General features: G+C 31.6%; 1 protein-coding gene across 1 annotated transcript in view; it reads left to right on the top strand.

Moving 5' to 3' along the window:
- The first annotated feature begins 2,491 nt into the window (after nucleotides 1-2,491).
- The window catches only part of LOC149484890 (very long chain fatty acid elongase 7-like), a 53,417-nt gene continuing 30,422 nt past the window's right edge, over nucleotides 2,492-25,486 (top strand). Inside the window, exon 1 of the mRNA XM_089701218.1 lies at nucleotides 2,492-2,649. Within this exon, the coding sequence (XP_089557344.1) occupies nucleotides 2,643-2,649 (7 nt within the window). The 5' untranslated portion in view covers nucleotides 2,492-2,642. The remainder of the gene's footprint in view (nucleotides 2,650-25,486) is intronic.

Here is a 25,486-nt window from a genome sequence, read left to right on the forward strand (position 1 = left end):
TATTAATATATTTGTATCAAATAAAAATATTTTTTTTTGTACTTAAGTGGTTTTGATACAACCTATTTAAGGTATTTCTACTATCAATAGGCTTATGTGACATAGACCAAACGAAAGAGGACGTTTTTATCAGTATAGATGGCCAAAAAACAAAAAATGGCCATTTTTGCACTTACGAGGTATATACCAAACACCACAGATATATATCCTGCATTAAAACTGGCTCTAAGCTTCCTGTTTAAACAAGATATAAAATAAATTATTAATCTATACAAACCAGGAAAAATCTTAAATAATAGTTGCGACGTAAAAGAAAGACATACAAACTAATATACTTTCGCATTTATATTAATACTAGCTTACCGCCCACGGCTTCGCCCGCTTTGTCTCAAACCTAATAAATTATACACCAAAACCTTCCTATTGAATCACTCTATGTATTAAAAAAAAACCGCATCAAAATCTGTTCCGTAGTTTTAAAGACTTAAGCATACAAAGGGACATAGGGACAGAAAAAGCGACTTTGTTTTATACTATGTAGTGATTACTAGCTTTCCGCACACATACACAAGATATAGGGATATAGGGAGAGAGAAAGCGACTTTGTTTTAAAGTTTTAGGTTGTGGTGACTAGCTGTGCCGCGCGGTTTCACCTGCGGACGAACCCACAATATGATGTACTTTTAGTCATGACGTGTTATTCTAATGTATAGCCTACATTCCTTTAAAGTTTCATCTAATTCCGTCCAGTACTTTCGTGAAAGTGTAATAAACACACATACATCCATCCACAAAAATTGTTGCATATGTAATAAAATTTGTAGGATTAAAAAGGATAATACCCAAAAAAGCCGAGAGTCATATTTCTTTAATAGTAATATTATAAAAGTATTGATTGTCAAAGTTCACTGACCCGTTGGCTTTTATGAAATGTTTATTAACGACCGTGCACTTTATACCGAATTATAAGTTCAGAGGAATTTCCGTTTCCGTAATGAATCTTGAACTATATGAATTGATGTATAATTGAAATATCATCCTACTTCCTACAAGCTTACTAAGTATGTGAACTTTGTTGGCATCTTTGTCACTCGTTTACGCAAAAACCGCTGAAAATTCTTGAACGAAAATATTAATAAACATTGAATTTATGCTTCTGAAAAAATTTACATTATCATTTCAAAGCAAATAGCCCTTGGATTATGAACGATTATAAAAAATATTTAAGTGAATACACATTTTTACGGAAAGATGATTCTTTTTAGACAAGAAATCAAAAAGCAAAAGGCAATATGACTTTATTGTAAACTTATTCTATGCAATTGTGGTTTTATACAGATTAATAATTAATCTAAATGTAGTTTTATATATTATTGTACAAGTAAATGAGGAATTTAATATCTGTTTTCTTTTTTAATAACTGTCTTAATAGTAAAACCACAGACTAATAATAATATACTACCTATACAAGTAAAACTGTATTATTTTTAACGGATTCTCCTGGTACAAAGTACTCTTGTTCCTGCCTTCGACTCCTCTCCTGCAATAAAATAAGTATTACAGTCAATTTTATTAAATTTCATTAAAAGCATCTCAAAGTTAGTTGTTTTGAAATAACCATAGAGTTAGTGAGTTAGAAAATGCAGTTATCAATGCGTATTTGTGCATAGTGTTTTATATAGATAGAGAGATTGACCGCTGCTCTAAATTCGATCAGGACTCCACTATTTATTTTAAGGTAGTAAGTAGTAATTAATAGGAAATGACTTTTAGGAAAATTAAAGGACCACTTTAACAGTTAACTATTTTATTAATTGGTTACAAAATTATAAGTTTTCAAGTTATATTTTTGATTGATCTATTCGCTTTCTTAGAATTTTACGCCTTACGAATATTTGAACTCAGTGCGTATGTAAATGTCAATCTAGTTACCCTTTTTGCCATCTTGCCACCTTTCTCAAAGATCGAAAACACATCTTTAACACCCGTATCTTGGTGTGGTATATGTATATTACTAGCGGTCCCGGAAAACGTAGTTCTGCCGTACTCTTGTCACTTAGGTGTTTGAAAAATAGATGTTGCGTACTGATTGTGCATAGTTTGTATCGTGGATGCTTGCGTCTTCGTTCTCGAATATACTACACGACTCATACAGTTGACAAAAGTGCTAAAAATTTAATAAGTCCAGAAGAAGAGGTTTGCGAGGCGACAGCCTAAATAGCCGATTCTCAGATCTACACAATAGGCATACAAAATTTCATGAGAATCGGTGCAGCCATTTCGGAGGAGTATGTTAACTAACATTATGACACGAGGGTTTTATACATTTAGAAATAGGTCAGGTGTAAACTTTGCTAACTTTTGGATACGCTCTCCAAAAGTTAATTCAATTTTATTCTCCCGGAACAAAAGTACAGATTGGCTCCTCCCAAATCTTCACACAATCAATTGATTACACTATCGATTAACAATTACGACACGAGTGACGTATCCATGACATACGTATGAATTGTCAGCTTATTATTATACGTTCGTGCGCGCAGGTTGCATTAAGATATCGAGCGCGCGCGCAGCCCCACGGAGGCTCTTGTCGTTCTTACTTTGTGTCGCAGTGAAGTCAGTGTTTTCATTTGGATTATAAGATGAATGGTGAGTTGAGAGTATCCATAATGAATATAAAATCGAATGAGTTTAGGGATTCAAGAGATTTAAAAAGAAAATAAACGAAGTTACGTGTACATTGATAATAAATTTTATTACTATTTGCATAATAAAAAATGTACACAAGGAGTTACGAACGTGTTGTTTTTATCTAGTATGGAAACAATAAAAAGAACAAATCAAATCAATCAAAATAAAAAATCATTTATTGAACAATTTGTGGGTTAGGTACAAACATGTCACATTTGGACCCCAAACTAGGACAGCCTGTATTTTGGGGTCCTTCCTAAATGACACAATAATAACAGAACTATAGCATAATAATATTAACTTAAATAATGATTTAGGTAATTTACATAAGGAAAGGTTTAAGTTCTGAAATGCAAAGGATTTTTGCATTGCATTTTAGCTACTTTAACTTTAATAATTAAATTATTTATTAACTATGACGTACAATAAAGAAAAATACTATTTAGATTACAAAAAATATTTTCAAATAACTGGTAAAATTAAAAAAAAAAATTGCATTGAATCTAATGCCGTAATGATTGCGTTCTTTTTGTTAACCGATTGTTCCAAAAACGTTTTTTTTTTTAATTTTATTGACATTAAGCTATTATCATTGCATATAACCAATTATAATTTAACCCTTATTCAAACGCGAGCCTGTGGAGGAGCTAACAAAAAAGTAAGATACGTTCCTGGGTAATTTTGGGTCGTAGATTTCAAAAATACACACAAAAAAGGGGTTAGTGGGGGGGAAGTACCCTTTTTTCGGTGGGAAGTATATATCCCGTCATCTGTTCTCTCTTGTAAAAAGTTTGGAAAGGTGGGAACTATAGCTCCCAGTGTCCACTCCAGACATCAATATTTTAAAACACTAGTTAGTTGCCCTGACTCCACTTGTGAATTTAATGTTATCGTAAAAAATTATAAAGATCAAGTTTTTTAATAAAAGAGGTGAAAGTACTCTTCAATGCAAGTTTCTTTTACTGAGGGAAGAATTCGGGAATTGAAAAATGAATGACTTCAACATAAAAATGGCATTTTTCTAAAACAAAATTAAAACAATTGGTAAATACTAATGTATTGAGTTAAGATGTCTAATTATCTAATCAGGAAATAACGAATAACAATAAATAAGTTGCTTATACCAACTAAAAAAGATTTTTTAGACACACAGATTTTATATATAGAATTTCCGAATGTCCTGTGCAGTGACGAACACTGGGATGATATCTTCCCACTTAAAGACTTAATTTCAATCGACTCTACCAAGGTATAAACGAAAGATTCTGGGCATATTTTTACGTTTCACGCAACCGTAATATAGTCTAGTTTACATAGCTAGAACTCAAATCTACTTATCTAATTTTTTTTGAGCACTACACCAAAAACTAAAAAATAACGGTCGTTTTCGGCTGCAAAATCACGTCACCTGACTTTGACGTGTGTTTACCATGACATGTAATAATTCTCTGAAAAGTGTTTCCATGAAAAAAAGTTCTCTAAAATGTTAAGATTACGTAGATAAATATTACACTGCATTAGGTTTAAGCACATAAAAATAAAACACGATTTACTTCAATCTGAGACGTGGGAAGCATAGCTCCCAGCGTTTTAATAAGGGTTAAAAGTGTGTTGCATGTAATTATTTTTTTATTATTAGAAGGAGTTTAAATTATTGACCTTATCGAGAAAACTTTATTAAATTATTTTTCCTGCTGTTTTATTTATCACGGACTGACCTAATTATTATTTAAATAATGGTTTATAATATAATAAGTAAAAAATGCTACATTATGCATGAAATTAATCAAGAAAAATAATCTTATTTTAATTTTATGTTGACATCCAAGTACGAACTTAAAAGATGCACGATACTTTTTCTTATTTTTTTAATGTTGACTTATTTTAAGTTAATTCTCTATTTCATTTGATGTATTATTTATAGTTTTAGTAACTATATATTTACTTAAATGCTTATATCGAAAAAACCATGTAATATTTCCCTGTACATTTTACAATATTTATTTATTTTATTTATTTATTTATGTAAAATACAAGGAACACTCATAATATTATAGGTAATATTTCAGGGACTTCTATATTATTAAGATCCAGGGTAGATAATAATATTAAAAAATAATTGGTAGTTTTACGAAGTATCTTCTTTATTATACGGAACCTATAATATACACATTTATATTAAAAAAAAAAAAACATACATATGTGAGAGAAAAATTTAATAAAAGTTTTTTTATTGAATAAAATTCAGCTTGAACATTATGTCGGTTAATACAATTAAAGAAACTGCAAAAAATACAATAATTACTTAAAATGTACGGTTAATGTAAAATATAATAAAGATTAAACATGATTTTATGGAAAAATGTGTTTTATGGAAAAAACTAACAAAGATAATATTATGTTTCGGTTTCTTTAAATTTATCTTTTTGTTTACAATGCTTTTTTTCATCGTTTTTTTACGATGCACGTAAAAATCGTAAAAAATGGTTGCTATATCTATACCAATATTATAAAGCTGAAGAGTTTGTTTGTTTGTTTGAACGCGCTAATCTCAGGAACTAATGGTCCGATTTGAAAAATTCTTTCGGTGTTAGATAGCCCATTTATCGAGGAAGGTTATTATAGGCTATATATTATCATCACGCTAAGACCAACAGGACCGGAGCCACGCGGGTGAAACCGCGGAGCGCAGCTAGTTTATGATATAATTAAAAACCATCATAAAAACAATTATATCAAATACTCTAGTTTTTTTTTTGTAATTCTTAGAGGTGAATATGCTTCTGAATAAAAAATCGTAGCTTCATTCTTTTTTATTTCAATTTTGTTTATGCATATTCATTTAAAATATAAAGTTATAATAAAACGAACTTTGTTCATTGTAATGTGGAAAGATTTAATTATATGTAAGCGAATAAAACTTACTAAAAATACAAATTATGAAAACTGTCTTAATTTTAATAACTGACCGGTTGACTGACCGGTTGGCTTGGTTGGTAGTAGCCCTGCCTTCAAAGCCAGAGGTCGTGGGTTCGATTCCCACCCGGGGCAAATATTTGTGTGATGAACATAGATGTTTGCTCTATGTCTGGGTGTTAATTATCTATATAAGTATTTAATTAAAATTATATATAGGTATGTTTATCAGCCATCTGGTTACCATAACACAAGCGAAAGCTTAGTATAGGATCAGACCGTGCCGTGTGTGATAATTGTCCTGAAATATTTATTTATTTATTTATTAAACTAGCGGTCCGCCCCGGCTTCGCCCGTGGTACTTATTTATGTTTTCTCTACATCCTGGTACTTCAAGGAATATAATAAAAAAAGAATTATCGAAATCGGTCCACCCGTTCTCGAGTTATGCGCTTACCAACACATTTTGCGATTCATTTTTATATATAAGAAGATAAGCGATATTAGTCCTTGCTGTCTCGGGCTAGTTAATAATTACCAAAAAAGTATGGCAACTGTAAGTACTACGTAATAAGCAATGTGTACGTGTGTTTTAAGATTTTTATAACTTTTGTCATAATATTATATTAGATATTAAATGTAAATTTAAAACATAACATTTGTATTAAGCGACTATATTATAATGAGATAAAACTACACTGTCTGGTCATGATGTTAAAAATGGCTTGTTATTAAAAACTAAAGTAAGTATACAGTACATTAACACGAACGAATCCGTGAAAAGATTCAACATTATTAATAAAACTTATATACAATGCAGTTTTAAAGATTTAAAAAACATAGAGAGAGCGGGAAGAGACTTTGTCTTATACTATGTAATGATATTATAATCTATACATATAATAAATCTGTAGAAGGGTCAATTCTGTACATTGAAATATTGAAAAATAAATAGCAGGGGGTGTTACTGGATCGATACCAAACCCAAATATGTGATTAAAAAAATTTTTTTCTGTCTGTCTGTCTGTATGTTCAGGCATCACGTAAAAACTAACGGTACGATTTCGATGAAACTTGGTATAATTATACCTTATTATTATGGACATAAAATGGGATACTTTTTATCCTGGAAAAATACGAATAAAAAAAATAAATCTTAATTTTTCAGTTTTATAGACCGACATCCGCGAGGACGGAGTTGCGGGCGGAAGCTAGTATAATAATATTATGAAGGATGGCAGCTATCTATACTAATATTATAAAGCTGAAGAGTTTGTTTGTTTGAACGCGCTTATCTCAGTAGGTCTGGTCCGATTTGAAAAATCCTTTCGGAGTTAGATAGCCCATTTACCGAGGAGGCTAAAGGTATATAAATATATCATCACGCTAAGACCAACAGGAGCGGAGCAATGCGGGTAAAACCGCAGGGCATAGCTAGTATGTAATATTTATGACAATTTTAAGATATTTATAGATTCCTGTGCGTTAATTATTTGATGATTAATTGAAAGTATTTATGTTCATATAAATTAATATAAATTGGATAAACCGTTGCAGATCATTAATTTTCATTAGTACTTATTATTTCCTTGTATTTTAATGATTTGATATGAATAATTAAATGCATTAACATTATTAAATATAAATTCCTTAATAATTTATATTTAGAACTGTTCTCTTTCATATACCTACAATATTGTGTTTGTAATACATACATAGTAGGTAATGTAAAATGTTATCAAGCTAGGTTATAATGGATTTCTTCTTCAGAAACATTAAAATATTATATTTCATATAAAATTACCAGTCATTTAATACTTTTCTATCCTCACGTATTAATTTATTTCTTCCCAGAGATGCTACTACTGTTTTTTAATTATCTAGGTACAATTATCTAGATAAATATAAAAAAGTATAGCTACTTTCAAAAGTTACTTAATAAAATTAAGGTTAATAATAATAAACTCTTAAAAAAATGTGTGCGTGTACTAGTGTACACGTAAGAAGTGAAACTTCTTTATAACCTTATTTTTCAAAAAATAATTTACTTTAAGCAACTTTACAGAAAAACGTCGAATCACGCGTGGTAGGGATAAGAAAATGGCGCGTAACGGAAAAATGTCACGCGTAACGAAAAAATGTTACACTAAATTGTTTCCAACTCCGATAAAGAAGTTTCACTTCAAAAATCGTGTCCTATAAAGCGTATCGGTAAACATATCTTTAAGTAATTCAAGCCCTATCTCCGATTTCGGCTTAAGCCATAGTTCATACCGCTCGTTCAGACCGCCTCCTTGGTACAGTGGTTGACGCGTGAGCGTAGAACCGAGGGTCTTGGGTTCGATTCCCGGTGGAGACGAATAAAAAAAAATGTCTCGGTCTGGTAGGACATAGAAGGCTGGTCACCTACTTGTCCCTAAAGAAAATCGATCAGTGAAACAGATGTATGCATAATGCATCTGCCCCTTACCCCACTACAGGGATACGGGACTTCACACATAGTTCATAAGATTATTTACACTTTCCTTTACAATTCACATAAGTAAGACACGGTCAGTGTATTAGGGTTAGTTGAAGGTAATTCAGGGCTAGAGAACAGGTCAATGGATATAATGTACTGGATAGAGCACATGCGATTGTGTGTCGGGTTGAGCGAAAACAATAGGTACACTTAAATTGTCGCAGTTCTTTCTGACTTTATAAGGTTTTAATATGGATGTTTAAAAAGATTTAAATATATAATATAATAATGTATAATATATACGATGTTAAAATATATAACATGCAGACGGCGATTAATAATTGATAAATTATAATTTCATATTTTATTCTATGTTGAAATCTTATTTATCTTCAGTCTAATTTACTATCTCACCTAGATGATTACTTGCATTATAACTAAACAAAACAATAAAAAACTAAAAAAAACGTTATTAATATGAAATCCAACTAAATCCAATAATAATCAAATTATCGTAGAGCATGACACGATTTATTTAATAAAAATATTTTACTTGCTCCTTCTAGTTCATTTCGTGATCTTTGACGATCAGCTGTCGTTAGGACAACTGACAAGTAGGTAAGTAGGCTTTCATGCTTCATAACCATTGTACCTTTACTGGAAACGATAGAAAAGGAATATCTGTTAGAAAGGCTTTCGCTTGTTATGCTTATTTGTATGAATTACTTACCTATACAATTTACTAGCTTTCCGCCCGCGGCTTCGCCCGCGTTTGCAAAGGAAAACCCGCATAGTTCCCGTTCCCGTGGGATTTCCGGGATAAAACCTAGCCTATGTTACTCGTGGATAATGTAGCTTTCGAATGGTGAAAGAATTTTTAAAATCGGTCCAGTAGTTTATGAGCCTATTCATTACAATCAAACAAACAAACAAAGTTTTCCTCTTTATAATATTAGTGTAGATGTAGATACATAATATACAGGGTGACTGGTAATTCGACGTGATCCTTCAAAGGGGTTATACTAGAGGTCATTTGCAACAAATTAAGTCCAGCTAACCAGGGGTCAAAAGTGGATGGTTATTGAGCTATGATCCTTTCCTTTTTGAGGTGATGCGAGTTTTGGGCAAGTTTTTTTTTAAAACTAATCGCTCATTCTTCGGCTTTCAAAAAAACATCAATTCAATGTTAACAGTGTAGTAGTTTTTTTATTATAATTAATTGTTTTTGGTAAAAAGGCAGAAAATTTTCATATCAAATTCCGTCATAGCTCAATAACCATCCATTTTTGAGCCCTGGCTAACTGGACTTAATTTGTTGCAAATGAACTCTAGTATAACCCCTTTGAAGGATCACGTCGAATTACCAGTCACCCTGTATAATAAATTCTCGTGTCACAACGATATTTACCATACTCCTCCGAAACTACTGGATAGATAGATTCTCATGAAATTTTGTCTGTCTATTGGGTAGATTTGAGAATCGGCCAACATCTATTTTTTCATTTCTCATAAAATGTAATGTTAGGAAAATTAATTTTAACGAAATTATTTGTAGTTTAAAGTAATATTATCCTTATTTAACTGAATACCTAAAAGTGGTCAATTACGTGATTGTTTTTATTCTGTTACTTTACATTACTTTGTATGTGTGTGAGAGATTGTATGTATGTGTAGCTATACGCCTGGATGAATGTTGTTGCAATATTGTAATTAAATATAATATTATAATGTAGGTAAGTATCACGTACACTAACATGGGTAATATGCAAGGAATTTTTATCACAAATTGTGTGCAAATAAATTTAAGTATTTCCATTTGAAAACTTAAAAATCACCCAGTTGTATAAAAATTCTTTATTTTTTTAACAAAAAAAATGTTGTGTGGTTTTATGAAACCACGGTAAAAGTGAAACTGTTCGAACGGTTCCGAACACTGCTTTGTGTAGCGCATGTCGCGTGTCGGTCGGCTGCCGAGTAGGTATACCTACTCGGCAGCCGCGATACACGCGACATGCGCTACACAGACCAAAAAGTTTGAGACGATGTAATAAAAGTTTCACTTTAAAAACTAAATACCACCCTCAAATTGTCAAAACTTAACCAATTTTAAATATGAATAGGTCAGGTCAGGCTTTCAAATAAAAAAAGAATCATCAAAATCGATTCACCCAGTCAAAAGTGCTGAGGTAACAGAGCAACAAAAACATAAAAAGCGCGTGTGTGACGAACACACGTGTACAAGTGAAACTTCTTTTGCAAGATTCAAGGATACCAAAAACGTCGCCTCACTCCATGACCTGACGGGATTGCCATGACGCGACCTTCATTCGACTGTTTTTTACTTTAGAAAAACAGTCGAATTAAGAACCTCCTCCTTTTTTTAAGTCGGTTAACAGTGATGTTTATAAACAAGGAAGAAAAATGTTAAAATATGCATATTATATACTACGCAGTGAATTATCTTTACTTGCAATAATACCGGTATTTATTATATCATAGTCATACGGAAGATGGTTTGACTATGTTTATATAATACGGTTGATCGGATGTGAAGAACCTTTATTTTTCCACTACCTATTATAATTGTCCTAGCTATGACGCATTTAAAATCTAGACTAGTATTATGTTGCTATTGTTTACATCTCGTTTGATTTTTCTTACAAATAGTAGGTACTAGCTTTCCGCCCGCGGCTTCGCCCGCGTTTTCAAAGAAAAACCCGTTCCCGTAGGATTTCCGGGATAAAACCTATCCTATGTCCTTTCTCGGGTATCAAAATATCTCTATACCAAATTTCATGCAAATTGGTTCAGTAGTTAAGGCGTGATTGAATAACAGACAGACAGACAGAGTTACTTTCGCATTTAAAATATTAGTATGGATAAATAATAAATATTTCAGGACAATTTTCACGCACACACCACGATCTGATCCCATACTAAGCTTTCGCTTGTCAATATAACATAATATGTAACTTATAACTACATAACATAAACCATTTCGCATCGATAAGGAAAAATCCTTTAAAAAAATCAAGTGTGTCCATAACAATACTCATATAAATATTGCATTCAATTAAAAGCACTGTATTCTATAAAATAAGAAAGAAGCCTTGAGATGTAGTGTTTCGTAAAAATATGACCTAGAACTTTGCCGATGAAATTGTCGTAAGTTTTTTAATAGTTATTCAGATATATGCGTGATTCATATTGCGTAAAGTCTCATCTGCTGACTATTGCTTGTATATTTACTACTATAATATATAGCTGTACCTCGCGGTTTTACCCGCATTGCTCCGCTCCTATTTGTCTTAGTTTGATGATATATTATAGCCTATAGCCTCACCGAAATAATTTTTCAAATCGGATCAGTAGTTCCTGAGATTAGCGCGTTCAAACAAACAAACTCTTCAGCTTTTTATTATTAGTATAGATGTACCTAGGTGTTTTTTTACATGCTTTTATTAGCTATACTTACCTGTATGTTTGTGTATAACCGACTCTCCTAGACTCGATTTTGACCTTTTTAAATAGACAGATTTAATTCAAACTTTGTACAATTATTATCAACTAGATTTCCGCCCGCGGCTTCGCCCGCGTTTGCAAAGGAAAACCCGCATAGTTCCCGTTCCCGTGGGATTTCCGGGATAAAAACTATCCTATGTGTTAATCCAAGTTACCCTCTATATGTGTGCTAAATTTCATTGTAATCGGTTCAGTAGTTTTTACGTGAAAGAGTAACAAACATCCATACATCCATACATCCATACATCCTTACAAACTTTCGCCTTTATAATAGTATTAAGAAGATTAAGATATTAAGATTAAGATTAAGATGATCTGTGACAATACAATAATTTCGTAAATTGGTTCGCTTAAACCAGTTGCAAAAAAAAGAACAAGCAGGTTTTTTTAGCCTAAGTATCTATATAATATTTTAGTACCTTTCATCTTATTCGTCCATTTATTTAAAACTGAAAGTGATATGCAAATTTATTCACACCGGTTTAAAAAAAATCTGTAGATATTAATCATCTGCTATTTTATTAGGAAGTAGATACAAAAAATGCAAGTTAATTTATTGAGGTATTAAGTATAGATGAAAGGATAATTGTTTAATTTAATAAATCATTGCTTTTGTGGTTTGTTACTTATTGAATTAAATACGCTAAAGTATGATAATTTTTATTGATTTTTTATTTAGATTATTATTTGATGATTTTATTTGTTTTTTGGGATTTTATTCTTCTCGTGGACAATTTATCAAGTTTAAGATGTCGGAATGCTTACACTAAATACACATAATTATACAGGAACATAAATAACTTAAACTTAAAAATAACAACAAATAATTTTGCATGACTTCACCTTTAGTCATATAGGTACGGCATTTCATTCATTTCATCATTTACTTGAATATAAACAAAAACATACGATAATGAAAAAAAAAACAAGAAATGTTTCATTTCGCTCAAAATGCCCAAACTCTTTAAATGTTAAATGGTACCAAGGACTATTGATAAGTGGACCAAGGTGTTCACCACTTGGTTTCGTAAAAATTAAATTGCGTAAATATTTACATGAAGTTATTAAAATAAACACAGATAGCAAATAATTAAAGTTTTATCCATAACTAGCTGTGCTCCGCGGTTTTACCCGCATTGCTCTGTTTTTGTAGCGTGATGATATATTGCCTATAGCCACACTATACTCGATAAATGGGCTATCTAACACCGAAAGAAGTTTCAAATCGGACAAGTAGTTCCTGAGATTAGCGCGTTCAAACAAACAAACAAACTCTTCAGCTTTATAATATTAAGTATAGATGTTTTGCGTAAGTTACATAGCCTCTATGAGCCTGCGTATTTTATACGCGTGAGACTTTGAAAACTATATTTTTTTTGGTAATGTTATCTTTTGGTATTTGGTACGTTTTGTTCTTTTTAATTTGAGACTGAGATATTATCATTAATTATTTAAAGCTAGTTTAAAAAATTTCAAGACAATGAAATTTTTTGTGTTGATATCATTCTCATGATGAGATAAGATATTATTTTCTAGCATTGTTGGAAGCTACAGCTAATATTAATCTATACTAATATTATAAAGAGGAAAGGTTTGTTATTATGTATGTATGATTTTCACGCATAAACTACTGGACCGATTTCAAAAATTCTTTCACCATTAGAAAGCTGCATCTTCACTGAGCAACATAGGCTATATTGCATTTAAAAAAAAATTAGAGATCCTTACCAAAAATGAAACAATGAAACCCAAGGTGTAAAAAATTCCTTATTAAAAATTCTGTTATCGCGTGCGCTGCGGAATCTATTCCTTGAAGTACGAGGATGGTTCTTATGAAAAAAAAGTAAACATGTAGGTACCACGGGCGAAGCCGGGGCGGATCGCTAGTATAATATAATATACAGGTTATAGCTAATAACCAACGTATGTAATTTGTATCTAGGATTGAGATAGTTCTAACTTCTATCGAGGCTTAAATAATTATGTACAAATCTGTTCAGTTATTTAGAAGTTCTCGATCTATACTTGGTTATATTTATCATATAAGTTTATAGTATGATATTAAATTTTTATGGAACGTTTTACAACGTTGGTCACGTTCCTTTAAAGTGTAGAGCCATCATGTACATACGTTTAAGTATGTTTCAGTAAATGGATTGAAATCTATTTCATGGAAGGATTGTCTTTTCGGAAAAGCCCATGCCTTACTAATTGATATATCTATACTAATACATATTATAAAGCTGAAGAGTTTGTTTGTTTTTTGAACGCGCTAATCTCGGGAACTACTGGTCCGATTTGAATAATTCTTTCGGTATTAGATAGCTCATTTATCGAGGAAGGCTATAGGCTATATATCATCACGCTACGACCTACAGGAGTGGAGCCACGGGGGTGAAACCGCGCGAAGCAGCTAGTAAATAATAATTGATGAATTAGTTTCCAATGGAAAAGTCCGGTGTTTCATCTTAAAGTGTGTGGGAATTTTTACTCATTACGTCTTAATTTTTACCGCCTTACCCATCTTAAACCGTGGGAAATTTATATTTACCCGTACTTATAAGTCGTAATTGATTCTCGGTTAGTAATTATAGTATGACATTCCTTATAAACTGGTACATTATTTACCCTACAACTGATAAATTTAATTTGACCATCACTACATAGTACCTATAAAAAAGTCGCTTTTGGTATCTATCCGTCAATATGTGCCTATGCTTAAATCTTATAACTACACAAAGGACTTTGATGCTACTTTTTTTTTAATAAGTAGAATGATTCTGGAGGAACATTTAAACATATAATTTATTAGGTTTTACACAAAACGGGTGAAGTCGCGGGCGGATAGCTAGTACATACAATAAAATACATAGTTACTACGGAAAATTTTAAAATATAATGAATGAAACTTCTTTAAGGTCTTATAAGATGTTAATCCGTTAAAAACGTTTGGTTTCAAAATCCATACGTATGAAGAAACGTATAAATTTTTCATTAACTGCGTAAGAAAAATGTACTCTACTTTAATGAGGCAATCGCCCATTGTTTTATTATTTTCTCACTGTTCCGAATTACAACATGGCGTGATTGATATGTATACAAGGCGATATAAGATAATATATGCATCTATGGCTTCATATTGAATAATAATATAATTAACTAGCTGTTGCCCGCAGCTTCGCCTGCATGGAAAAGATAAAATGGTACAAACTTCCATCACCTATTTTATTCCCTTGGGGGTAGAATTCATCAAAATTCTTTGTAAGCGGATGCCTACGTCCTAACATCTACCTGCATGCCTAGCCCGTGCGTCCATGCGTCCAGTTGTTTGGGATGTGCGTAGATAGATCACTATGTCAGTCATTCACCTTTGAGTTATATATTTAGACTAGCGGTCCGCCCCGGCTTCGCCCGTGGTACATATGAAAAATAGATGTTGGCCGATTCTCAGACTTATCCGATATGCACAGAAAATTTCATGAGAATCGGTCCACCCGTTTCGGAGGAGTATGCAGACTAACACTGTGACACGAGAATTTTATATATAAGATTTAAAATACGATTTTATATTGATTATCACCCGTATCTGACTAAATTGTAAGAATGAAGTTGATAACATACTGAACTTGTATTGTGATTGTACTAAGTACTTCTAATACAAAGAATACTGAGTTTTGAACAATGAAAATTCGATAAGTGATAACGATTTTTGATATCAAACAAAATAAAATGTGAGTTGATACCACGAGAAATTAAGTTCAAACGAAGGTTCAAAGGTTACTACTTACTATCCAGAAAGTCATATATAAAAATAAATAAATAAATATTTTAGGACATTTTTCACACACGGCACGATCTGATCCCATACTAAGGTTTTGCTTGTGTTAAAGAAACCAGATGGCTGAGAAACATACTTATATAATTTGAAATAAATACTTATTCTATATAATCTATAATATTAACACCCAGACACAGAGCAAACATCTATGTTCATCACACTAATATAAATTTGCCCTGGGTGGGAATCGAACCCACGACCTCTGGCTTGGAAGCCTGGAAGGAAGGATCACTACCAACCAAGCCTACCGGCCGGCAATTAGTATCCTTATAATGCATGTAAATAAGCAAACATAGATATTATCACTACATAGTATAAAACAAAGTCACTTTCTCTGTCCCTATGTCCCTTTGTATGCTTAAATCTTTCAAACTACGCAACGGATTTTGGTGCGGTTTTTTTTAATAGATAGAATGATTCAAGAGGAAGGTTTTAGTATATAATTTATTAGGTTTAAGTCAAAGCGGGCGAAGCCGCGGGCGGTAAGCTAGTAATTAATAAAGGATAGAGTTATTACAAAAGCTCGCGTCTGTCGCATCTCTTTAGTTATTTAGATGAAGTAGGTCACTTGCGAACTCTATAATATGACTCCAATAATCTTCTTATATATAAAAATGAATCGCAAAATGTGTTGGTAAGCGCATAACTCGAGAACGGCTGAACCGATTTCGATAATTCTTTTTTTATTATATTCCTTTAAGTACGAGGATGGTTTTTATGTAGAGAAAACGTAAATATGTACCACGGGCGAAGCCGGGGCGGACCGCTAGTAATTGAATAAATTGAAATTATTGAATAAGTAAAAGTATTATTATTATAAATTAATTATTAAAGTAAGTATATAAATTACTGGAATATTGTTCTAACTGATCACATCACACACGGAAGCTCTTACAATCGTTCACTATCGTAACAATACAAATTTTCCATAAAAAATGTTTAATTATTCGCAAGGGTAATTTCTCAATCCATAGAAAGGTTTAAAGTAAACACGATTTACGTAATGTTAACCTTGGGAGTGTTATGATGCACTCTGACGGTGAAAGCAGGCGTGCGTAAATCGGTGTCAGGTTTACTGTTAAGGCGCTACCCGGCAATTTCGACTATGTTCAACCTCTATAAAGTCTGGTACAACATAAAGCACAATACCGAAAAAAATATATAAAATAGGATGGTCTTTGATCTTTAATTGCTCGCGAGGACTTTTTTCCAAAGTTAATAGATTTCTAGAAAAAAAATGTGCCGTGGTCATCGATTTTTCCGCAAATACTCTATAAACTTCGTAACCTGCTGACTTAGAGCTCTGAAAATTTTATGTTTAATAAATTATCAGTTACACAACAGTCCCTGACGAGGATTTTTTGTTTCACTGATTAGTATCTTTTTAAATACAAAATGCGAGGAAAAAAGAAGGTGCAGCGGGAGAGGTTTGAGATCCGTCAAGTATGGTCAAGGTTATTAGCGCATGTATAAGCCTTAAGTTTTAATGGCATGTGTATTCTTAATTAGTTGCTGAGGTTCGTAACTTGTTTATTAAAAGTGTGTTGTCGATCTGATCAAAAAAATTTTTTTAATTCATTTGTTACCTATACCTATGCATTATTATTTTTTTTAATTTGCGCTGTTTCTCTATATGTCTTGCTGCGTAGCTTGCCGAATTTTATACTCCCCCCTAAGAGTTATTTTCGTAAGAAGGGGTAGGTACAAAGTTTTTGGATATCGAATTTTGTAACGGACGAGCCTCTAGCCTGAGGTAAAGAGGTCTTTAACATCTCTATTTTCCTGTATCAATAACCTAGACCTAGACCGATTTAAAATACATTTTACGTATTCAGAAATTATATATTACCGTAGCATGTGTTTGCAACCTAATGTGTCATTATCATACACTAGCTGCTCCGCGCGGTTTCACCCCCGTGGCTCCACTCCTGTTGCCCGTAGCGTGATGAAATATAGCCTATAACCTTCCTCGATAAATGGGCTATCTAACACCGAAAGAATTTTTCAAATCGGACCAGTAGTTCCCGAAATTAGTGCGTTCAAACAAACAAACAAACAAACAAACAAACTCTTCAGCTTTATAATATTAGTATACATTACATTTCAGTTTTTATACTCTAACATAGAAAAAAAACAAAGGTGTTTTGCTGATTAAATATCGTGCAATAGGCCCAATAAACAATGGACCATTAACTCTGAGGCCAGTGGCTCATGCATAATATTTTATCAGAGAATATTTTGTTTAAATGCTTCGTGTCGCAATATGCAAGGTCAGTATACCGTCGATGACCATTTGGGTGTTTTGATTACTTTGATACGATTTGAAGTGAAACTTCTTTATCGGGTTAGTGTAACATTTTTTCGTTACGTGTGACATTTTTCCGTTACGCGCCATCTTTTTCTTATCCCTACCACGCGTGATTCGACACGGATTTCTGTAAAGTTGCATATAGTAAATTATTTTTTGAAAAATAAGGTCATAAAGAAGTTTCACTTCTTACGTGTGTACACTAGTACACACACACATTTTTTTATTAACTTCACCTGCATGTAACCGACTCCTTTAGACTCGATTTTGAACTATAAACGGAGAGATTTAATTCAAACTTTGGACACTTGTCAAGAATCGGTGACAATACAATAATTTTATGAGATTATGCGTTTATAGTAATTTTTAACAATATCAATTACTATTTTGTGAGCCACTTCAACTAGCCAAGAAATAATTGTATTGTGAAATTTTTAAATAGAAAAGGAATAGATGGAATTAGTTACTTTTCATAATAATTTTAATGCACAATTTGTTCTTATTTTATTATTCATAATGCCTTGTAGTTTTTATCGGCATGCCTTGAATTAAAACGTCTTTTTTATTCGTCTATACCATTTCTAATTTGAAGTTTTACAAAAAGTTTAAGAACGTTATAGTTCTCTTAATCCTATAGATATAATAATATTACCTATATCTATTCTATGCGTTACTTAATTCAAGAATCAACAATGCATAATTATTACGGTTCGTCAATGAGGAATTTTAGACACTTTTACCAAAAGGCAAAGGCTATAAAAATAGATGTACATTGACCTCCAATGCAAATCTGCAAGTCATTATATCTTTGCATCATTATCATAGTATTTCGATACACAACATTTAATTTTGAATTTCTGTATTTTGACAATTGCCCAGTTGTTTTATGGATAACTCGTACATTGACCTACATTTTTCACATTTCTTTTGCAATTCAAAGTTAGATCTTGCTTAAACACTGAGGTAACTGTAGTATTTAAGTGTAATTTAACTTTGCATGCTGATTTAATAAACTTACGTTGAAGAAAAATAATAGTGGGTCTTAACTCTTAATGTACTTATTAACCATATCTGTAAGGCGCATTTTGCTACAGAAGCATTTTGCTCACTGTTGCACCCACAAATCCTACTATCTTACTAATATTATAAAAGCGAAAGTTTTTGAGGATGGATGGATAGATGGATGTTTGTTATTCTTTCACGAAAATACCACTGAACCGATTACAATTAAAATTGGTATGTAGATAGGTGAAGACCCGGAATAATACATAGGCTTCTTTTAATCCCGAAAATCCTACAGAAACGGGAACTATGCGGGCGAAGCTGCGGGCGATAATCTAGTGTATAATATTACAATTAAATATATTTGTTAATACATATTGACTAAGCATATATCGAAAATATTCAAGGGTAATGACATTGACTGTACGATTGAGTTAAGTAACTAGGCCTTGTGATATTACGTTAGTTTCGAGTCCCCAGTAGGTGCGAAATCCGAAAGACCGTGACATGCAGAAAACAAAGTAAATAATGTGGGAACGATTAGAATCTTTGGCATTCTGAGTAGTTACACTATGAATGTATTTGATTATAGTAAATATTGGATTATCTTTTCGCGAACTGGCAAACGGGCGCAGTTATAAGTTGAGACTTTTTCGAATTTTCCCTGTAATTGCCTGTTTCTTTTTTCTATAAGAATCTTTCAGAGATTAATATGGAAAATAGGAAAAATATAAATAAAATAATAATTTTGTTCGTTGATAATTGGCCTACCACAGGAACTAGGAATTTCTTTTTATAGGTAAGTAAAAAAGAAGCATGGACTATTTAATAGCTCGTCTGGTATTTATTTTAACTCACACTTTTTATTATTTATTCTGATATTGTTAATTTGCATAAAAATAACAATTTTATTTATTTTCGTTAATTACTTGTAACATTGTAAGAATTTAGGGTGTTTCACTTAAAGTGAGATAAAAAAAACAATAATAAAATCCTATATTAGGTATAAAGAATGTAGAAAAATTAAAATAAATTATCAGAACTCGTTACACAAGACTATTAAATAATCAATTAATAGTTAGCGCTTTATGAATGATCTCGAAATACATGTGTGTGGAAATATTTACATAAATAATACGTGTTTGTAAACAATGACGGTATAATTGTTTCTTATGGTTTGATATGTGAATTACTCTTCTCAAGGTTGCTTGAAAGATCATTGTATATTTTGCATTTTTATTAGAACAAACATTTACAATCGACTCAAAAAACATTTTTTTTTTACTTTTTGGGTTTGTTATCTCAGAACCAATGAACCAATTTTGATGATTCTTTATTATTTGAAAGTTGTGCCTTCCGGTTGGTTCAATTTAACTTTTGTCCTGTTACACAATCGAAGCGGTTAAGTTTTTTGTGCAAATAATAGTTATTACTTAATAAATAATAATACGATACTAATCATAATTTAAAAAGCTTGCTGCATGATATTGTATTTATGTACTCATTATTAATAGGTACCATATTATTTTTGTATAACAACCTCCTATGCGACTTACCATAAAGCTTTACAATATTCGGTCGGATTATACACGGTTTGTAAATAATCTTTCCATATTCGTCGGATTATAATAATAAATGCATTTGTTAAAAGCAGCTGCAGTCTTTGTTGTATAATTGCAAGGTTTTGTTGATAAATTTTGTTTTAGACACATGTGAGAGGCAACCTGTGTTAATGAAATCTCAAAGGCAATGCTATGTTGTAATTTTAAAAACCATTCTGTTAGTTATTATTTAATCATATTAGGTTTTTTATGGCATGTATGATGCTTATTTTTTTAAATAATATTTCCCCTTTTTATTTCCTGCAATATTATCGGTATCAGTTTCATCAGTTATTTAGTTCATATTTACTCGATAATTTTATAATCTAAATAAAATAACAATACCTACTAGAATAATTCTTATTCATCCTCATTTACCTTGAGATTTACTTATAAAGGCAATTAATTAATGGTAACAATACGGTCACTAACCTTTTATAGGTAAGGGAATGTAGACTATGATATAATACTAATCAATAGTATTGATAATGATTCGTAGTGATATCGATGATCTTCTGGAATATTCTGAAAAACATTGCATATTTAAAGATTCTGTTTATGTTATCAATTGTTTTTAAACATTTTTCAAATCACAACGAAACTGGCATGTTCTTAATTAAAAGTTCGACGACATGTGACAATCCGACTTGGACAGCGTGGTGGATTATGGCCTGTAGGCTGTACCCTCATAGGAGGCCCGGGGCAGTGGGAACAAATATGAGTTGACTATGTTCAAGATCGTGCATTTGTTTTTTATTTATCTTTTACAAGTTAGATAGGTTAGGCATATTTAGTGCTATGACATATGCATAACATAAACAAATAATTCTTTTTATTTTAGAGCTAGGGATGTCTTGTAAATAAGTAAAAGAACTATTATGATTCACACATGCATCTCAATCTACGATCTTACTCATTGTTAATAATACTGAGTGAACAATAGGCTCGTTGTATGTATTTATGTCATAGGTAATGCAAGCCTGTACTGAGTAGGATCCAAGTGATACTTAACTTTGAAGTGGAATTCCTGATTGTGCCTTCATGATGCAATAATTGTATATTTTGCAAGGAACAGCTGTATACAAAGGACATTAAAATTTTGGATTTAAACGATAGCCATTTCTGGCTCTTATACACTTTGCAATGATTATTATCTTTAATAAATAGGTTTCGAAATATATTTCCCTAAAATCGTTTGATGGCTCGTAATAAAGTCAGGCCTAGTAGGGCCGATTTTTCAATGCTTGGATAAAACTTATCCGTCCAATAAACACACGATAATATTAAAATATCACGTAAACTGTCAAATACGGGCAATTAGAATACGTTTATAAAATGGTAGTTTTATACATTATTCGACGAATAAGTTTTGAAAAATCAGCACTTTATGCGATTAGGCCGCCAAATTGTACATTTATTTTAACTTTTAAGTTACCTATCGTTTCTGTAAATGTTGTTTTGTGTGCATAAAGTGTTTTCTATTCTATTCTAAAGTTTAAAAAAAATAAGGTAATTATGAAAAAATATTGAGAACTTTACGGGTCATCGATCCCTTAGGTCATGCACCTAATCTAATTCGACCAGATTTTCGGGTAACTACTTTTTTATTTTTAATGCCAAAATCCTGACTAAAAATAGTTTCATGTTTATTTTTGTATCAAACCGGTGTAATATTATAAATGAGAATCTTATAAAGCGGGATAAATTAAACCTGTATCGATGCCGATATCTATAAAAAAAAACAAAAGCGTTTGAAATGTTAGGTCACAAAAAATTCAGTGTTTCATTAATAAATTAAATAGGTCCTTTTTATGGATTTTAGACGCACGCGATGACAGAATTTTTTTTAAGGAATTTTTGGCATCTTAGGTTATATTGTTGCATTTTTGGTAAGGTTCTCAAATTTTTTTGAAAATGCAATATAGCCTATGTTGCTCAGTGAAGATGCAGCTTTCTAATGGTGAAATAATTTTTGAAATCGGTCCAGTAGTTTATGCGTGAAAAGTTAAAACCATACATACATACATACATACATAATTTGATTTTTAATTATTATAGATTATAGAATTATAGACTTATTTGAAACGCGTACTTACCTGTTGTATTGAGTAAGAACTCTTTACTTTACGCATTTATATTCTTGTAGGTGTTTTTAATAGCTCCATATATTTTGTTTCAAATTATCAAGCCTTCGACACATTGTGTGTTTTCATAATACCACTTAGAATAATATACATAAGAAATTTCGTAAAACGTACTTGTTAAAACTAAAATACACATAACATTATATAATTTGTAGAAGTACTTCATGACGAATAATATTATTACAGTATTTATTAAAAATGGTTGTTTATTAGCAAAAGGCATGCAATTCGTTTTAATCATTATCAAACACTAGCTGTGCCGCGCGGTTTCACCCGCGTGGCCCCACTCCTGTTGGTCTTAGCGTGATGATATATTATAGCACAAACTAATAATAATATACTACGTATACAAATTATAGCCTATAGCCTTCGTCGATAAATGGACTATCTAACACCGAAAGAATTTTTCAAATCGGTCCAGTAGTTCCCGAGATTAGCGCGTTCAAACAAACATACAACCTCTTCAGCTTTATAATATTAAGTATAGATAATTAATTGACCACGTGGATTCATTCAAGCTGCATGATCTATTTATGTATATTATTTGTTATTTATAGAATCACGAATCTCAAATACATTTTAATTTGTAGTTCAACCACACATTAAGTTACTACTCCACTATCCTTTACAGAGTAAAAAAAAAAAGTGAAAAATCAGTAAATACTTTAATTAAAGAATAAAAACAACGGTATACTCATAATCCACTACTGCATAATTAATCTATAAAACATTAAAAAGTTGTTCTTGCATCACGACACGACTCCGACACGACTTTCTGTTTTCGGACTTCCGAACGACCTTGCTTGCGTGGTGCGGACTAGGCGTGGGTCCATCGAATCTCATTTTGGTATGCGATAATTACCGGATCGACTTTGACACGTATAATATGTGGGTTATTTGGCCGGTTTGTTTTTGGTTCAATGTATTGTATCGTAATATTATCGTATTATATGATGTTGTATATCGTTATTAAGAATAACTTTTCAATCTTATAATCTAAAGACTCACGGGAACCTTAATAACAGTTCTAATACAGATACAGTTTTACGCTTTCTTGTTGTTGAATTATACTAGCTGTGCTCCGCGGTGTCACCCGCAATGCTCCGCTCCTGTTGGTCTTAGCTAGATGACATAGGTAATATAGCATATAGCCTTCCTCGATAAATGGGCTATCTAACACCGAAATAATTTTTCAAATGTTCCTGAGATTAACGCGTTCAAACAAACAAACTCTTCAGCTTTATAATATTAGTACAAATTATCTTTGATTAATATTTATTAAATGCCTGAAAATTACTATGTGGATATATAATCAAGCAATATACCTATAACATTTTTCGGCTTTTAGAGATGGAATACAGTATAATAATATAAATACGTATACATATATTATGTTATTTCAATAATATAATATTTCACTAATCATATTTCAAAGCTACATTAAGGGCCGATTTTTCAATGCTTGGATATAACTTATCCGTCCAATAAAGTATTCCACGATAATATTAAAATGTCATGGTCCGGGAGCCAGCAGCAGATTTTATGACCAAGTTCCTCTCAAGCGGTAATTAGTAAAATGCATTAAAGTATAGTATTATGAAGCCTCGTGAACGTCAGCTGGAGCTCGGTTGGGGGGAACAGCGGTTGTAGCCTCCCGTATCAGCTGACGGTTTTTCCACCAAGATACAGCCAGCTGACATATATATTTATCCACAGTTACATATAAGCTATCATCAGGTAAATTTTTGTTTGAGAGGAAATAACGGAAAATAAATTTTCCTTTAAATTTAACTTTCATGTTCGAGACACCAGCTGACGTATAATACACCATGTTGTAACCAGCTGACTATTTTTTTTCGTTGAGATATTGGGTTAGCTACAATTTGACAAATTTTTAGCTGAGAGGAAATGAATGAATGAATGTATTTTTTTTCCTATGTGCGTGGGAGGCTACAACCGCTCACCCCCCCAACCGAGCGCCAGCTGACGTTCACGAGGCTTTATAATACTATACTCTCATGCGTCTGACGAATTATCTCTTGAGAGGAAATAGTTAACCAAATTTGCACCTGGCTCCCTAACCATCACGTAAACCGTCAAATACGGGCAATTAGAATACGTTTTTAAAATGGTAGTTTTATACACTATTCGACGAATAAGTTTTATTCAAGCATTGAAAAATCGGCCCTTAATAAGGTTAAAATATAGTATAAGCTTTATCAACTGTGGCTTGATATTTAATTTTGCAATCCTAATTGACAGGTACTTTGGTATTGACAGCTTTAAATAATAGTCCTTAATAATTATAAAGCCTTATTCAATCTGGACTTGATCTGTATTATACGATATAATTTTATTAGTTACTTAATTTTGAACATTTAGCGTTTTTTTTAAGCGAGTAAAACTCTATTTCGAAATATGCAACAAAAAAAAAACAGTCAAAAAAAGTTTATAATAAATAAATAAATAAATCGTTGCAACTGTAATAATATAAATCATTTACTTATTTTACAAATTTTATTTACTTATTTTATTCTCATAAATAAAGATAACAATAATTAGATAAACGGTTGTTTTGTTTATTTCAAAAAACATATTTTATTTTCAGAAAATAAATAACGCACTGTGAGAATTATACTATTTTTTAAAATGTTTGTTTTAATTATATTTAACAATACAATCTGATTAAGATTTACATTTAAAAATAAAACTCAGTTTTAATCTCATGAATTATAATTCCAAAAATGTAATAACTTAATAAGAAATTACTGTATAAATCATAAAATATATCAAAACTCATATTTTTATATCCTAGTCATTTAATCTCTCTTTACTCACCTCAATCTAGTAGGTATCTAATCTGTGTCTCAATATTTAAAACAATAATCATCTCCATTCGTATATATTTTTATAGTTTTATAATTATAGCCTCTACGTAAAACCGCAAGAAATTAATTACTCAATAATAATTAGACTCATCAAATAAACGACATAATATTCAAA

Source organism: Colias philodice, chromosome 11 (assembly GCF_061535455.1).
Source record: "Colias philodice isolate Cphi_HAF_F1 chromosome 11, ilColPhil1 Martin Lab GWU primary, whole genome shotgun sequence".
Taxonomy (NCBI): Eukaryota; Metazoa; Arthropoda; class Insecta; order Lepidoptera; family Pieridae; genus Colias; species Colias philodice.